Source organism: Eutrigla gurnardus (assembly GCF_963514095.1).
Source record: "Eutrigla gurnardus genome assembly, chromosome: 16".
In the NCBI taxonomy this organism is placed as follows: Eukaryota; Metazoa; Chordata; class Actinopteri; order Perciformes; family Triglidae; genus Eutrigla; species Eutrigla gurnardus.
Genome location: NC_139927.1, coordinates 20,264,756 through 20,283,116, shown reverse-complemented (window position 1 = coordinate 20,283,116; position 18,361 = coordinate 20,264,756). Strand labels below are relative to the sequence as shown.

The window sequence follows — 18,361 nt, the reverse complement described above, 5'->3', positions numbered from 1 at the left end:
AAGAGACAAAATCAAAAATAAATCACAACACACACACAAAAAAATGCATTGAATGATTTTTTCAGTATGTCTGGGGCCCATTGTCTCATAATCAGCAAAGAGTAAAAGCAACACATTTTGGGAGGAAGAGGAGGAGAAACAAGTGAAGAGAAAGTAGAGACTAGGAGGAGAATATATGAATAAGTGAAATGAGAAGGAGGGATAGGAGAACCAGGATGATGGGGGAAAGAACAAAGAGGAAGAGGAAGTAGAGAGGAGGAGGATAGAAAAAGATGAGAAAGGAGAATAAAGGACTAAAGGGGGAGGATGGATGTGAGGGGTGAAGAAGAGGGGGGTTCAGACGGAGGAGGGGGGCAGACAGACTGAGGAGGAGGAGGAGGAGGAGGAGGAGGAGGAGGAGGAGGAACAGGAAGAAGAGGAGGAAGGAGCATCAGCGATAGGACACACAGACACACGGACAGACTGTCGGTGGATCGCGGAGCCTCCATCCACCGACGCCTCTGAGCTGCTGCAGCCGGACACACGAGCAGCAGACCCGGCCGCACGCACGGAGCTATGGCCGCAGAAGAGAGCGGATCCACGGCCTGCACCGGCTCCAGCCTGCTGCAGCCGGTCAGCGAGTTCACCAACCTGCCGCTGGACCAGGTAAGATCCACCGGGACGTCGAGCCTCGGAGCTGCGGAGCTCCGGGGCGGAGACCGGCTGCAGGGTCTCACACACACCGCGTTAACAGCGACATGCGCGGCGACCAAAATAAAAAAAAAAAAAACGAGTGTGACGAATAAACCGAGCGGTTCAAAATGGATGGAGGCCTCGTTCACAGGCAGACAGCCGCTGGTGTGATGGTGAGGTGCGATGGCAGCTGGGTGGAGGTGACATGATGAAAGGACTGTTTGAATCCTGATCAGCTGGTTCATACTGAGGTCAGCTCCATTTCATCTGATTCATGAGGAGGAGGAGGAGGAGGAGGAGGGGGCTCCATACAGGCCCTCATAATAGTACAATATTTACAACACTGATGTATTCCTCTCTTAATAGAATCACTAAAGAATGTGATAACATATCATATATTAAATACATATTTTATTATACAAATTTACCTGAGAATGTCAATGCAATATAACATGATAGCCTACATTTATCTTATTAATAGGCTTTTTAATGCAACATCATTTGAGCATCTTGTAAAATAAAGTGCATTATTGGAGATGAAACCAGTGTTCTTCTAATTGTAATAAAATCAGTGTGTGTGACAGGACCCCCAGGTTTGTCTGGTGACCCTCAGGAAGGGCCCGGCCCCTCAGTTTGGGACCCGCAAGCTCCAAGTAAACGCAGGGCTTTTAAACTAAATGAAGTACTTTTACCTGAAAATAGTAAAAAAGAAAATAAATACTGCAGGTTATGTAATTGTGACTTCACATACTCTTGTAAAGTGTCACTTTGTAATAGTAGTTTTAGTCACTCATTTTGGAGCTGCATCTCAGAAAATTGGGACAAATGTTCAACTTTGTTTGTCAAAGTCAAATGTGTCTTTAAATGTCTCGTTTATTTATCTTAACCATTTAATCGATTATGGAAATAGTTATTTGATCGATGAGTTGACTAATGGCTGCAGCTCATTGTAATGTGCTGCTCATTTTGATTCCACGGAGGATTTAAGTACCAAAAGTACTCACGATGAATATTTTATTATTGTGTATATTATTATATTTTTGTATTGACACATTAATGTGTTCATGACTTTAAATGGTCACTTTGGTGACTTCATACTGTACTTTTTCGTCTATCACAATACATCATTATGTATTTATTTTTAATAATCTGTAAAGGAACTCAAGTAATTCTAATTCTATTGTGGGGTAGAAGTATGAAGTAGCAATAAAAGTACCTCCAAGGTGAACTTAATGTAATGTACTGTGTTCCAGCGGTGGGTCCTGGTTGTGGACCAGCTGTTGTCATCGGTCTCTGCTTCTAATTAACGTCTCGTCTGTTATTGACCTGTTTGAGGCTGCAGACGCAGGAGGAAACGCCAGCACTCGACTGTGATCGCTCAGTTTACACAGCGTTCATTATTAATGAGCAACACATCAACAAGCGTCGCCTGTTTCACCTGTTACAGCTGGATCAGATGTTACGCTACACACGCACCCCCTCTGTGTGTAGTTGTGTTGGCGGTCAGCGGTTAGCCAAACACAAAGCACAAGACAATGAAAGTGATCAATCTGCTTCTTCCACGTTGTCCCCGGCTGCAGAGCAGCAGCTGGGGGTCAGCGATGCAATCAGCTGTGTGATCACTAGTTGTCCCTCCGGTTCAGAGCAGTGAGTGAGGAGTCGGTGTGAAAGAGGAAATAAAGGGTGGGTAGAGTAGTGTGAGTCCTTGAGCATGCAGCCATAACTGGACACCAGGAATATGATGCAGTTTGATGTGGCGGAATGAGAGATTAACGATGGACAGACACAGAGACGCACACTCACTCTCTCACTCACAGACACCAGCAATGGCACAATTCTACTTGGAGATATAAATAATACTATTACTACTAATAATAATAATAATACTTTTTGAAGCTTTTGGATTACATGCAGTAGTTAACCTTTAGTGTGTATGGTAGGTGAACATTATGTTTAATCTTCCCCCTGATCTCTGACTGGCAGGTGAACTTAGTCTCTGGCTTTGCTTTGGAAGGTTCCTAACTGAAGAAGTGACCCGGAAGTAAACAAGTGGCCGCCATGATAAGAGCCGTTTAATTCTCTAAATGCAAAGGAAAGGAGCTCCAATGATCCTTTCAGAGCTCCTTTAGGATACAACGGACCTTCCTAAAGGAAAAGAGATTATGCCGACCCACAATTCCTTAAGAGAGCAACATTTAATTTAATTTTGTGTATTTAACAATGACTTTCATGAGGACATATAGTAATTGAAATTGTGTTACTAAATGTGTGTGGACAGTGATAATAATTGAATGGTATTTTTATTTATTTCAATCACGTTATAAATGTTTGAAAAACTAAAACCACAAATGGAAAGTAAATACAGCAAACGGTCAAACAGGAAGGAGGAGCTGCTGGACTGAAGCAGGTCGGAGAACCAGCTGTTTATAGAACCAACAACATGTGGAGAAGTGGACGATGTGCTGTTTGTAGTCCATTATTGTAGTTTCTCCAGGCAGTTCTCCCCTTAACTGTGTATGGCAGGAGAGCTTTGTAGTTTTATTAGTTAACGTACTATTGTGCCTTTTCCCCCTTCTCTCTGTCTGGCAGGTGAACTTCGTGGTGTGTCAGCTCTGTGCTTTGCTGTCGGCCTTCTGGTTTCGTCTCTTCCTTCATCCCAGAAAAACTAGTCCCTTCATCAGACATGTGGTGGCCACCTTACTGGGACTCTACTTCGCTCTCTTCTGCTTCGGCTGGTGAGGCGGAAAACTATATATTTGACTTAAAATAACAATCAGGCTGTTATTGTTACATTTATTGGTGAAATACATTTTGAGGTATTTTATGACGTACAGGGAGGAAGTATTCAGATCCTTAATTTCAGTAAAAGTTCTACTTACACACTGTAAAAATACTCTGTTACTTATGTATTTAAGTGTGATCAATAGAAAATAGTTCACTTTAATTCTTCAATGCATCAGTAGTTGTTGAGTACAATTTGAGGTACTACAACTTGTATTTCCAATCTGTACTACTTTCTACTTCATCTCCACTGCATCTTGTATGGAAGATTATTATTATTATTCTGAGTACTTTTACAATGATACTTTAAGTATTTTGATGATAATACTTTTGTACTTTTACTCAAGTAACTTCTGAATGCAGGACTTTTACTTGTAACGCCGTGGTATTACTACTTTTACGACAGTAAAAGAACTGAGTACTTGATCATGTAAATGTGATTTTTAATGAATGCAATCATTTCAGGAAAGTGTTGCTGCTGGACATCCATGTTTGTTTAACTTCCTGTATGTTTCAGGTACGCCCTTCACTTCCTGCTTCAGAGCGGCCTCACCTACGGCATCATGATCCTGACTGGAGTGGAACACATGCACAAGTGAGCGTCAGAGAGCCCTCGTCATCCCTGACTCATTGGGCCCTAGTTTCGTAGACCAGGCGCAGTCGGGGCACAGCGCACCTGCGCCACGCCGACGGGGTGTGTCCGCCTTTGCAAGTTTCGTGCAGCACGCGCGCAGTCTAGCGCAGGCACTCCTCCCGCCACTCCCACCCGTGCCATCCGCCTTTGATCTGACGTCAGATGTGACAGGACAATCTATATAGATATAAATTCACGTGTTGATTCAATTAGTTGCATTAAATAGTGCTTGTTGTGATTATTGCATGTAAATGTGCCTGGAACTGTGGAAACCTGCCTGTGAGGTCTTGGTGATGTGTGCGCACTGCCTGCCGGTGAGCCAAACTGCCACTCCGCCAGCTGTAATTTCGCCTTGCGCCGAGAGTAGACCAGGTTGGAGCTGGCAGGCTTTCGGCACAGTCTCGGCGAGGCTTTTTGCCACGAAACTTCCGCTGCGCCAAGCTGAATCTGTGACGCCTCCCCCTGCTGCGCCGCCACACCCATCTCGGCGCAGGCGATCCACCAAACTGCCAAACTGACCGTGCGCAAGGCTGCGCAGATCGAAACTGACCTGCACCACCCTGCGCTGCGCCACGAAACTAATGTCTTCATAGAAACACAGTTGGATGTTTGCAGGTTGAGGTTTAATGTTCAAGAAGAAGGAGAAGAAGAAGAACAAGTAAGCCAAATCCCAATGACCCTCCTCACGGACTCATGAACTTTGATGCACGTTCACGTTAAGTCCCTGAGGGTTCAACGTGAAACAAGCTTTCTACCACATCTCATGGTCTTCCTCAGGGGATGGAGCTGCTCAGTTGTCATGGAGATGGTTAAGAGATGGCATAAGTTCTGGTCTGTGACATTTGACCCCGTCCTCCACTGAGTCCTGGTCCGTGACCCTTTTCCCTGGTCCTCCACTGAGTTCTGGTTCACAACCTTTGACCCCGGTCCTCCACTGAGTCTTGGTCCATGAGCCACAGACTAGATGATGGTTTAATTCAGCCTCTTGTTCACAGTCCTCGTGTGTTCGTGGTGGTAGTGCACCCCCAGATGTTTCATGTGATGTCATAGGGATGTCATGATGATGTCATGGACCACTCAAGAAGAGGATGTCTTTAGTGTGTGAATACTGTCTCCACATTAATAGCTGAAGCTGCCCAGTAGAAACAGACTGAGCCGCTCCAGTGGAGCAGAGCAGGATCAGGGAGTTCAGTTCAGTGATCAAGCCAGCGACCTTCTGAGTTGTGTTGTGCTTGTAATGCATTTGCACCCTTTAGGGGGTGCTAAGAGAAGTCACTGCATGTTAACAGTGAATGAATTGAGATGTGTTGTTCTCTGTGGTTTTCAGGTACTGCCTCCTGGTGGCGCTCAGCTACCTGAGTCTGTGTCAGATCACCAGAGTGTACGTCTTTGACTACGGCATGTACTCGGCGGACTTCACAGGGTGAGACACACCTCATTCCCACCTGTCTGTCTCATTGTCCCCACTGTGTCCACCTCGCGTTCATCTGCTGCCCTTCTCTCCACAGCCCCATGATGGTGATCACACAGAAGATCACCAGCCTGGCGTTTGAAATCCACGACGGTGAGGCGATGACGTGATGGCGTGCAGGGTTGTTGGAAGGTTCCATCTGCAGCTTGTATTCATATCTTTGTGTTGTCCTCGTGCAGGAATGGCTCGGAAAGAGGAACACCTGACTCCGGGACAGAAGATTTTGGCTATCAGGTTTGTTTGTAGTTTCTAGCTACGGGGATACTTTTAGAATATAATATAGATTTCTTCTCCAGTGAAAGCAGGATCCTCTTCACTGGTAGCACCTCTCCCAGTGTAGAAACCAGTGTGGTAAGCAGCACCTTAATGGTTTTCCGTGTATTCAGGAGGATGCCCAGTTTGCTGGAGTACTTCAGCTACAACTGTAACTTTATGGGGATTCTGGCCGGACCCACCTGCTCCTACAATGACTACATCGGCTTCATCGAGGGACAGCCCTGTCGCCACAGAGACCAGGAGGCCGGCAGGAAGTCCAACCGCAACCTGAGGCAGAGCGAGCCTTCACCAAACGTAAGAAACATGAGCACAAATACTGTCAGAACCCAAACGTTGCCATCGTCACTATCTTTACCAAGTTGCACCGCGGGCCGCGTCCCAAATCAGCGGCCGCATCCTTCAGAGGGTCCATTTGAAGACGAGGCTGTCACCTTTCAAATGCAGCTCAGTAATGTGGTTCCAATGGGGTGCAAAGATTATGGGCGGGAACAACCGGTGACCCAAAGGGAAATCCTTTGTAGACCAGACTGTCTCATTTCAGAGATCATGAAGAATAACACAGAACTAGGGAAGAATGAGTCAGGAAGGAGCAGGAGAGAGCAGCTGTCTGTGGCCTCCACATGAACACCATTCCCTTGTTAGGGGTTGTCTTGCTTTCCTCACCTGTTTGCACCAAAGTAGCTGGAACTGCGTCACCATCACTTGTACCTGAACGGACACATTGTTCTCCCTGAAGCTTCACTGACTTGTTACACTGTGATAATTCAGTATTCCCTTTATTTTGAGTCCAGCTGTGGATGTTTCGCTTCATGCAGAAGAGCAGTTGTTTGTTTGTGGTTTCAGAAACTGTCCGGTTTATGTTGCAGATCTTTCTAAAACTTACGACAGCGTTTTAGGGCCACTGTAGGGGAAAAAACAGAATCGAGAGAGGTGGGCAATACTCAGAGAAAAAAGTTGCAGATTTGCTACTTTATTACGATGCTAACAACCGGCACATATTCTAGCTAAATTCCCATGTATGTATGCATTTATTTTGCTAATTAATGCATCACAACGTGTGACAATGCCTCGTTAAGGTCCTTAGGGTGACGGCTGTTGATGGTTATTGTTGGTTTTATTCATATGGGCCAAAATGTCATCTTATGGGTGTTATTGATCGGGTGGTTTGGCTTAGGTGCTAGCGGTAGCTTTCACTTGTCATTGAGGAAGTAAACAAGTGGCTTGACTGGATGTTTGCCATTGCTATGACAACAAGTGAAAGCTACCACCATCTTAGTCCAACCACCAGCAAATTTGCTACTTTATAAACTTGCAAATTTCCACTTTTTTTTCTGAGTATTGTCTCTCGGTTCTGTTTTTTTCACAGGGGCCAGTGTATGAAATACAAATGTTATGATCATGTATAAGAGAGCATATTTCCCATCCGTCAGTGTTTGAACCCGATCAGAGTTGTGTTTGGTCTCTGAGCAGGTTTCTGTTCTCAGAGCATTTAAAGCATTTGTTGTGAAACCGGAGCAGGTCCATTCATAATTCAGAGGAAGGATGCTGACAAAATGGCTCTCTGTTTGTGATACAACAAGATGCTTTCAGGAGCAGAAACAAAACCCGCTTTAACAAACAAACAAACAAACTCAAACTCGAATCTGTCTCGATGTGTGTCTCCTCAGATGGAGGTCGTCCGTAAAGTAGCCACCTCCTTCTTCTGCCTGCTGGTCTTTCTGTCGGTGTGTAAAGTTTTCCCTGTGGAGCGAAACATCGACGATGACTTCATCGCCACCATGCCGTTCTACGCCCAGGTGGTCTACCTGTACCTGTCCATGCTGACCACCAGACCCAAGTACTACTTTGTCTGGACACTTGGTGGGTCTTCTTTTCTTCTACTGTCTCTCTGTCTGTCTTCATTTTAACAGATGCACACAAATATTCTACTATTATATCAATATGACAATATTGTGAATTTGATTCATCTCAACATCATGTTCTGGTTGGATATTCTGAATTAGGCCTTATTCTAAATGTAGCCTTTTCAGATGAAGACCTTCTGCAGATACTGTTCAGGTTTATTTGGACATCTATACCCCACATTCACAATATGACTCTCAGTCTGGGTTAGCCTCTTTGTGTTGTTGTCTTGTCCTACATCCTGTTATTATCTCCTACGTCCTGTTATTGTCTCCTACGTCCTGTTATCATCTCCTACGTCCTGTTATCATCTTCTATGTCCTGTTATCATCTTCTACGTCCTGTTGTGTCTCCTACGTCCTGTTATGATCTCCTACGTCCTGTTATCATCTTCTACCTCCTGTTATTATCTTCTACATCCTGTTATTGTCTCCTACGTCCTGTTGTGTCTTCTACGTCCTGTTATTATCTTCTACATCCTGTTATCATCTCCTACTTCCTGTTATTGTCTCCTACATCCTGTTATCATCTCCTACGTCCTATTATCGTCTCCTACGTCCTGTTATTATCTTCTATGTCCTGTTATCGTCTCCTACGTCCTGTTATTATCTTCTACGTCCTGTTATCGTCTCCTACGTCCTGTTATTATCTTCTACGTCCTGTTATCGTCTCCTACGTCCTGTTATTATCTTCTACGTCCTGTTATTACCTTCTATGTCCTGATATCATCTCCTACATCCTGTTATTATCTCCTACGTCCTGTTATTACGTCCTGTTATTATCTTCTACGTCCTGTTATTCTCTTCCACCTCCTGTTACTGTTAATAATAACATGTTAAAAGAGAATATTCTGTCGTCTGGTCCAATCTGCGTTAGGGGTGGGAAAAAAAATCGATATTGCAATATATTGTTGTGCTCTCTGTCGCAATAAATTAATCGATACACTGACGGCAATTATCGATATTTTGGGTCTACGGGTTTTTTTAGACTCCCGTCGGTGCGTCGTTTACGGTTCTCCGGAGCGGATCCGCGGGGGCCGCCCGCTGCCCGGTCTGATTGCCTATTTACGGACAGGATTCCGAGCGTTTAGAGGCTCACGGACTCACGGGCAGCGCCGGCTCTCCGCCGGCGCTGCCCTCGTTTCCCCCGCTAGAGCAGCACCGGTTCAAAATTGAGCGTCATGCGCGAATGAAGCGAATAATCCAAAATTATCAAGCGGCGCGCGTCTCACGCGATTGTATTCGCGTTTATCGCGTCCGGTGTGAACGCCGCATAAGCGTGGCCGTGTGCTGGCCGGTGCTGTTGTGAGCTTCAAGCGCTTTTCACACAGCATTGAGGGCATGAGGACCCACTTTTCGGCCGGGCTCGATTGCCTATTTAGGGGCAGGATTCCGGGCGGCGCGTGTTTACCGTCCGCCGGAGGGCCCACATGTGTGGGTCCGCGGAGCCGTTTGCTGCCCAGTGTTGCTGTGAGCTCCAAGCGGTTTGAGGCCCGACTTCCCTGTACTGGATGGGTGAACATAACTCTGCACATAATTGGTTGCATACTGAAATGTGCCCAATATTTCATTTAATTCTGATGTTATTCTTATCTTGTTTAGCTATTGTTAAACTAAAACGGGCCCAAGTTTACATAAAACAAGTTGCTACTGACTTTTCAGTATCAGAAAGCACTGTCCTGGTTTACATAAGACATGTTATTAATGTTCATGCACTTTAATGTGTCCAGCTGGACAGTGTTTATTCATTCATTTACGAAGTTTTGGAATTTATTTTTTATGCATATTTTTTTTCTTTTTCAGTCACATATCGTGATATATCGTTGATGAAATTTCTTGCACTATATCGAATATCGCAGATATCGTGTATCGTGATATTATCGTTATCGTGGGCCAAATATCGTCACAGTATCGAATCGTGAGTTACCCGTATCGTCCCACCCCTAATCTGCGTTCCATATAACAATATCAACATATCCCACAAGTCATAATCATAAAATGGTCCATTCGGTATTTTCGGTATTTGGCTCCAAAGTTCCAAACAGAAAATTATGTTTACTGGAGGAAATGAACAGACTGACTTGAGAGACTGACTTTAAGCCAATGAGAGACAGAAGACACCTTAGAACTGCGAGAGACTTGATCATGTCTCTCGCAGTTCTAAGGTGTCTTCTGTCTCTCATTGGCTTAAATGTTCATAAATCTCAAACAGACAGACCTGTCTAACCTGTCCAACACTTCTTCATCTTCTAATCTCGTTTTACCTCAGCTGATGCCATCAACAACGCCGCCGGCTTCGGCTTCAATGGCTACGACATCGACGGCTCTCCTCGCTGGGACCTCATCTCCAACCTAAGGATCCTCAACATTGAGGTTAGGAATGTCAGGGGTCTGAACTGTCAAGGGTCAGAACTGTCAGGGGTCTGGACTGTCACAGGTTAGGACTTTCAGCGGTCTGGACTGTCAAGGGTCAGAACTGTCAGGGGTCTGGACTGTCACGGGTTAGGACTTTCAGCGGTCTGGAGTTTAAGGGGTCTAAACTGTAAGGGATCTGGGCTATCTGAGTTCTGGTTTGTCAGGGGTCAAAACTGTCAAGGGTCTGGGCTGTCAGGGGTCAGGACTGTAAAACCGTTGATTTTCTTAATCAAACCCCAATTTTCTCTGATCTGTTTCAGTTAGCCACCAGCTTCAAAGTTTTCCTCGACAACTGGAACATTCAGACAGCTCACTGGCTCAAAAGGTAGACACGTGATTTTGTTTTTATTGCGTTTCTATTGTTGTCTATTTATCTGCAGTGGGACAACAGCGCATCACACAGTAAACATAAGGAAATTACCTCTTATTATTATTTTCATGTTAAGTTTCCTGTTGACACTGAGTGAAACATGAAAACTTTTTTTTTTGTAAATTTGAAGATCTCACTAGAATTTAAATTCAAGTAGCCTACTGTGGGTTTGAAAAATGTGAACAGTGAGTTTCTTAACATTTTATTTTAACATGAATTCCAAAGCAACAGCTAGCTTTAGTTACGGTTTAAAGGGATAGTTCGGAATTTTGGACATAAGACCTATTTTCCAAGTGAGCCGGTGTGTTCGAGACGTCTGGAGACGTTTTCAAGAAATTTCATTCAGTTCTTCTAGTTGCCGAGTTCGCTTATGCTATGGCTAGCGCAAGTCAATGGTTCTTAGCTAGACAGGCATTAAAAACAGTCTTGCCCACTCCACAGTGCACCCGAGGCAAATCAATTAAAACACTAGACTGTCGATGTACATATCTGTGTTGATAGAATAATATTTGAAACAAAACTAACCTTGCATCGCATGAATCATCCATTTTTTGAGGAACTAGTTTCTCAGCAGCAGCGGAACTTTACTTTGCTCTGTTGGACTCAAAACTCTAAGACGCGCCGCCCCGAAATACTGCCCGTAAATAGGCAATCGAACCGGGCCAAACTGTCAGCATTTATACCCCCAAGGCTGTCTGAAAAGCCCTCGGAGCTCACTCAAACACCGGGCAGCCCACGGCCAGCGAAGCCACAATTACGCACCGGGAACCCGGACCACTGCTCCGTCCGGAGAACCGTAAACCCTCGGACGCGTTGCGGGGATTCCCTCCGGCAAATAGACACATGAACACCGACGAATAGTCGGGCCTCGTGCCGTCAGAGCTGGGTGAAAAGCCCTTGGACCGCAGACCAACACCGGGCAGCGGGCGGCTCCGCGAATCCACACATGCGGACTCTCCGTCGGACTCAAAACTCTAAGACGCCGCCCGAAATACTGCCCGTAAATAGGCAATCGAACCGGGACGAATTGTCGGGACTCATGCCCTCAGACCTGGGTGAAAAGCGATTAGACCTCACGCAAACACCAGGCAGCCCACGGCCATGCGAACCCACAATTACGCACCGCGAACCTGGACCTCTGCTCCGTCCGTAGACCCGTAAACCCTCGGAGGCGTTGCAGGGGATTCCCTCCTGGCACCACCAGTCTCCGTTTGTTCGGTCCCGGTTCTCAGCTCCAGTGGGGGCTACCTCGGTCTCCACAGACGCTCGTTCACGTTCTGCCCTTTGAGCATCCCTCTCGCGCAATTCTTCCTCTGTATATTCAGGCTCATACAGGTACGGTTGGGTTTGGGTGGAAAAAAACTCCTCATCAGAGTCTTCAAAAGTTTCAGTATATTCTCCAAAAGTGTCCATTTCTGTGAGATTGAAGAAACTAGCACTGCAGGCTACTCTGCGTCTGTAGCAATGACAGCAAGTAAACAAACTATTATAGAACCAGTAACTTATAATTGGTAGGTGATATCACTCCGCCGCTGCCATAGCCTACTAGGAAGTATGACACGCTGCTGCTGCTGCTGAGACATAAATCCTAAAAAATGCAAGGTTGGTTTTATTTCAAACATTCTATCAACACATATGTACATCGATAGTCTGCCGTTACAATGGATTTGCCTCGGGTGCACTGTGGAGTGGGCAAGACTGTTTTTAATGCCTGTCTAGCTAAGAAGCATTGACTTGCGCTAGCCATAGCATAAGCGAACTCGGCAACTAGAAGAACTGAATGAAATTTCTTGAAAACGTCTCCAGACGTCTCGAACACACCGGCTCACCTGGAAAATAGGTCTTATGTCCAAAATTCTGAACTATCCCTTTAATACCTGAAGACATACACACTGTGACCAAATTGCCTGAAATAAGAATGAGTTTTATCACTCACAGTCACAGAAGTCTCCAAACGTATTACACATAGGCTACCAGATTTGTGAATAACTATAAAGTGAAATACTTAATTGATTGGCTACCTGAAGGTGGTTGGTTCTCTGTAGACTGCTGCCATCTGCTCGTGGATCTGTAACAGGACACTCACGTCTACTGCACGTTGTCTGCTGCGTTACACTGTAAAAGCTGAAAATCCTTCAGGGATGTGTTACTGCATCTGACCCTTGACCTCTGGTTGACAGGGTGTGTTACGAGCGATGTCCCTACCACCCAACAGCAGCCACCTTCATCCTGTCAGCCATGTGGCATGGAGCCTATCCGGGCTACTACCTCACCTTCCTCACCGGCATCGTTATCACACTGGCTGCTAGAGCGGTGAGCTGTCCCTGCTAGCTGTCAGCTGCTAGCTTATGATCCTGCTGAGTTAATGTTAGCTGTTATTTTGTAACCACGCTTACTCCGCTGTTAGTTTATGATCCTGCTAACTAACTGTTAGCTGTACATTAATAATCCTGCATAGCTAGCTGGTGTCTTATTATCCTGCTGAGTTAATGTTAGCTGTTATCTTGTAACCACACTTACTCCGCTGTTAGTCTATGATCCTGCTAACTAACTGTTAACTGTACAGTAATAATCCTGCATACCTAGCTGGTGTCTTATTATCCTGCTCACTCAACTGTTAGCTAAACCGGCTAACTAATTATTTGATGATTAGTCCACTAACTTTCAACGTTTTATACTCTCAGGTTCGACACAACGTTCGGCCACACTTCCTGCAATCCCCCACACACAAACTGGTCTATGATGTCATCACGTGGGCAGCCACTCAGATTGCCATCTGCTACACAGTGGTGCCTTTTGTCCTGCTGTCCGTGGGTCCATCCATCAAGTTCTACAGGTCAGGAAGCCAGTCAGGTTTATCGCATGTTTAACTTTGTGTGAGTCAGGTTTAACGCATGTTTAACTTTGTGTCAGTCAGGTTTAACGCATGTTTTAGTAGTCAGGTTTAACTTTGTGTCAGTCAGGTTTAACGCATGTTTAACTTTGTGTCAGTCAGGTTTAACGCATGTTTTAATAATCAGGTTTAACTTTGTGTCAGTCAGGTTTAATGCATGTTTAACTTTGTGTCAGTCAGGTTTAACGCATGTTTTAGTAGTCAGGTTTAACTTTGTGTCAGTTATGCTTAACTCAGGTTTACTCTAAGCCAGTCAGGTTTAACGCAGGTTTAAACTATGTGTTATGCTTAACTCTAATCAGTCAGGTTTAACTTTAATCAGTCAGGTTAAACTATAAACGGTCAGGTTTAACTCAGGTTGAACCTTGTCTAAGTCAGGTTTAAATTTGTGTCAGTCAGGTTTAACTCAGGTTTAACTTTGACTAACTAAATGCATCACGACTGAAATGCCACTGCGGGAAGACACCACAGAAATACAGAGAGCTTTTTCAGGTGGCGATAGCCTTGATCAGGATTGTGTGAACTCACTTGGCTTCAATGTAATGGATATTAATTTGTAAAACTCCAGCAATCACATCAAAACCATTTTCAAATGTAAAACTGGCAATCACTCTCTTTAGCTTTTTGATGATGTCAAGTTGTAGCCATGAGAATCATTACTCCTCCCTCCTCCATGCAGGTCATGGTACTTCAGCCTCCATATCGGATGTGTTTTGGTTGCTGTGGCACTGCCAGTCAAACCAAGACATCTCCGCCTCAAAGACCAGCAGAAGAAGCTTCTCCAGGAGCCGATCCAGCACCACCTGGAGGCTACAGACAGCAACTACAGCCAGAAGGAAAAAAACACATGAGACAGAAGACAATGAACAATCGTGTACAACATTTTATTTCCATGAACATGTATAGAAAGGAGGAGGTGAACCATAGCAGACGGACCTTTCTCCTGTCTCGGGTACAGAAACACGATGGTCATGACAGGAAGTTAAAATACTGTATTATTTGGATTCACAGGACGATGCGTACGCAAACAGGCCCTACATTTTTGAAGGCCTGTGATGATGAAGTGTTTTCCCACAAAACTATGACGTTACAAGGAAGTTTGTCTGCCGGGATAGCATTTGGACTCCAACTTTTTTTTTAATCTGCAATGGCCACCGGAGTAGTGTTGAACTAGCTCAATTTTCTTTGAATGAACAAAGGGAGGAATACATTAAAGGGTGAATAGGAAACTGATGGAACAAATGAATGCAAGCAGGTTAAAGAAAAGTACAGTATATGATGAGCATGTGGATGACTAAATGAGAGAATGAATGAGCAGGCCAGTGAGTTAGTGCATTAAACAAGGAAATGAATGAAGCTTAAAATGAGCTTTTCTCCACCACATTCCTCCCAGACTCTCTGACTCATTGTGTTATAATCTATTAAACCACAACATCACAGTATTCATAGAAATATAGTTTGGAGAAAGTGCCAATGATTATTCCACTCAGTCGCCTTAGTTGTTTTGTCTTTTACAAGAAAATGAAAAGTGCTACTTTGCAGGATAAGTATTTACTCTCTGTTGATGTGTGAGTGGTGAGGCGGGCGTTGTGTTTACATTTGTAGGTGTCAAGTTTTTGTAAAGTTGTCATTTCCAAGACTTGTGTTTTGATGTAAGATGTGATGCAGCTTGAAGAAGACAAAAACTCACTACATTTTAGGAAAATTAACTCTGAAATTAAAATTCCATGATGTGAAGTGAAATACAGATTAGGTTCCTCTTAAATAAAAGAATGACATCAGCAGGATTTGAACCCAACATTTTCATCTGTTGGTTAATTGGAGGGGTTAGCTTGTTTGGTTTGGTTAATGTTTAGATTCAGCTAAAACAGTTCGGTTCAGGTTAAGTATTGGTTCAGTTTAACAGCTAATATATCTGGTTTAGTACAGGCAATGACTCAGTGCAGCCGCTAACACTGGTTTAACTAAAGGCTCAGGGCTTATCTGATGGTATAGTTTTCAAGCTAGTTCAGGTTAGCTAACTCTGTCAAGCTAAAACAGTTTACTTTGGGTTTGCTAATAATTCACTGAAGACATTATATCCTCTGAGTAAGCCAACTCTGTAAAAGCTAAAATTGTTTGGGATAAATTACTGGTTAAATGTAACAGACATAACCATTTAGATTCAGCTCGACGCAGTGAATCAGCTAAAACTGTTTGGTACAGCTAATAGTTCAGTTTACAGGCTAATTGATGTGTAAAAAAACTAACCGGATCCAAAGATGGCAATTAGTCCAGTCCAATAACAATTGCTTGCCTGATGCATACCCCAAAATAATGTCTAGCTCCCAGGTTTACTTTCAGGGAATGTGGCTCACTTTTTCCTGCTGGCTCATAGACTTTACTTTATGTCACAGATTTTTAAATTGCCTTTCTCAGCTATAGAAAACTTATAACCTAAATAGAAAGATTAGATTCATAATTGACCTTGTTTGCAGTTTGAAGTATCATGAGTTTTTCATAAGTCTCTTAATAATGGTGGTCTATGGGGGAAATCCTTTTTGGACCACTGGGGATTTTTTTTTTGCAGCAGCAGCAGCAGTGGCGACTGTTTTTTTTTCTTTTAGTATGCATCCATGCTGTCAACGGTTTGGTTTAGTTCAGCTAACAGCTTAGTAGGAAAAAGTCACTTCAAAAGAATTTCCTTTGCCTAATCGGCAGTTTGGCAGATAGAGGAGTTTGCTTCTCTTCAATCCTAAACTATTTAGTTCAGGCTAGCAAATGGTTCATTTCATCAGCTGTAACAGTTTGGTTCAGGTTAAGCTGAAAACTATTTGGTTAGTGTTTCAATGTGCAAACTAAAAAAGCTTGTTTGGGGTTAGCTAACAGCTCTGTAGAAGCTAAATCAGTTACTTTCAGTTTAGACGAAAACAGATGCAGGTTTGCTAACAGGACACAGTAGAAGCTAAACCATTTTTTCCCAGTTAGCTAATGGTTCAGTTTAGCTAAAAACAGTTGATGCAGGTTAGCTAACAGGACGGTGTAACGTTAAACCAGTTCCAGTTTGATAATGCTTCAGTTTAGCTACAAAAAGTTGATACAGATTAGCTAACAGTAAAAACTACATCCGCTTCCATTTAATTTTTTTATGTAATACATTGTGCCATCTTACACTGCAGCCCAGTGTATGTTCCTAATTCTATGATCCCTTCGACACCTCTTTTCTCAGTGACCTCCTTTTTTTTTCATCAGGGTTGAGTTGTGAGAGGAAAAAAATGGTATTTTGGATTGCTTTCCAACACTCACTGCTTTGTTTGTCTCCTTCGCAGAATCAGGAAAGCACATTTCTTAATTTTCCTGTATGTTATCCTTTTTCCACATTTTTAAAAAACATAGGACCTGGATGATGATTTGACATTGCTGATGAATATATGGCTATTGTTTAAGATGATTCACCAAAATTAATGTTCTCACAGGGAACCAGCCACCTATCTGTAGGTTTGATATGGACGACATGTTTGTTTTTTGTAAATTATGTGATTAAACCTTGGATTCTTTGACACTTAATGTTAAGTGTGTTCATCTTGATTAGTAACAGGAAGAGAAGGCCTAACCTTACGCATACCACTCTGCACTTTAAACCCTAATAAACTGACTCTGAACCAGGCTTCACTCTGCCAAACTGTTAATGAGTAATTATATTTATTACTCAAGCTGACTCATGTTTCTAGAATTTGTGGTTTAAGTTGACTCACGTTTTCCTGCTGAGCCACCAGCTCCATTCAAATAACGAGCATTTAGTACAACAGAGAACCATTATAAAACAACTGGGCAAATGGTTCAAAAATATTCAAAACTGCAATAATCCAAATTATTTTCTCTTATGTGTCTGTTTTTGGGTAGACTACTACTATTCGACTATGAAACATACAATGCCTTGAATAGAGACGTGGACACCTCAAGTTTTGCAGCTGACTAGATTCGTAGACTAATTGATGAGTTCCTTAAGTTCAATTAAAGTTTACACAATCAGACGTAATCAAGTAGTCAAGATAATTGAATTTGACACAATTCTTAAGCAGCATAAGAGCGACAATTCACTGATGATATGTAGGCCACTATGATTGACTAACCAATCAAATAAGTGTGACTTTGGGTGGAGTTGGATGACAGTGTCCATAGATTGTATGTATCATTGATGTATTCATGTATGTAATGTAATAAAATATTTTGATACAACCTTCTGAATCTTGGACACAATATATTAAGTACAAGGCTACAAATATTTGCATTTGTTCACTCCATAGAATAGAAAAAGTGTAATGACATTGCACTGTTTTCCATGATCATTTAACGAGTAAACAAGACTGAAACCGAGTATATGACTGGACCATGAGTGGTCAATGTGTTTAATTGCAGATTACATGACATGGGTAAGACGCAAATGAAGCAGTGCAAATGACTCTCTGATGCAAAACCAATCAGTGTTGAGATTCTTCTGTTGTCACTGAATCGGAGACAAAACATATCGTAGAGGTCTGTGGTCACCCAGAGCTCTATAGGGCTGGCATTTAGATTTGGAGCACCGCCCAGGTATGTAGGGTTAGAGAGCTCCTCACCTTTATGAGGACAGATGAGGGCAATTAGTGCCTCTTTGTCTGAGGCCTGGTAGCTGTGTGGCAGGACTGTGATCCGATTGATCCAGATAGATTTATGTGTAGCCCCATGCTGAAGAGGTGAAATATCCGGTTTTTGCCTCTTCCCTCTTTGAGCCAGCCATTTTAATGGTGCTGTTTAGATGCAGAACCCCATACTGAGCCAGATTTACAATATACAATTTACAATATACATTTAAATGTGGGGTATTTCATTTTAATGCCAGTTGTTCAGGATGGGGTCACTGTTTCAGCTTTCATTAGTACTGTTGTTATATAGTAAAGTTTTTGTCTTCCGCCTAAGGTTTTTTTCT

The 18,361-nt window shown here is 43.3% G+C and overlaps 1 protein-coding gene across 1 annotated transcript; it reads left to right on the top strand.

Annotated features, from left to right (window-relative positions):
- Positions 1-430: 430 nt before the first annotated feature.
- On the top strand, positions 431-15,837 carry mboat2b (membrane bound O-acyltransferase domain containing 2b). The gene is made up of 13 exons (XM_084030423.1): positions 431-645; positions 3,262-3,407; positions 3,971-4,048; positions 5,415-5,510; positions 5,596-5,651; positions 5,738-5,792; positions 5,945-6,128; positions 7,502-7,694; positions 10,005-10,108; positions 10,411-10,475; positions 12,701-12,833; positions 13,205-13,356; positions 14,093-15,837. Exons 1-13 carry the CDS (start codon positions 556-558, stop codon positions 14,262-14,264), a joined length of 1,524 nt encoding a protein of 507 aa, XP_083886549.1. The 5' UTR covers positions 431-555; the 3' UTR covers positions 14,265-15,837.
- The last annotated feature ends 2,524 nt before the right edge of the window (positions 15,838-18,361 follow it).

Excerpts from the sequence above, each read along its gene's own strand:
- mboat2b (XM_084030423.1), top strand. The coding sequence starts at position 556 with ATGGCCGCAGAAGAGAGCGGATCCACGGCCTGCACCGGCTCCAGCCTG. Across the intron at positions 4,049-5,414 it reads GGAGTGGAACACATGCACAA|GTACTGCCTCCTGGTGGCGC; the intron begins GTGAGCGTCAGA and ends TGTGGTTTTCAG. Across the intron at positions 10,109-10,410 it reads TAAGGATCCTCAACATTGAG|TTAGCCACCAGCTTCAAAGT; the intron begins GTTAGGAATGTC and ends GATCTGTTTCAG.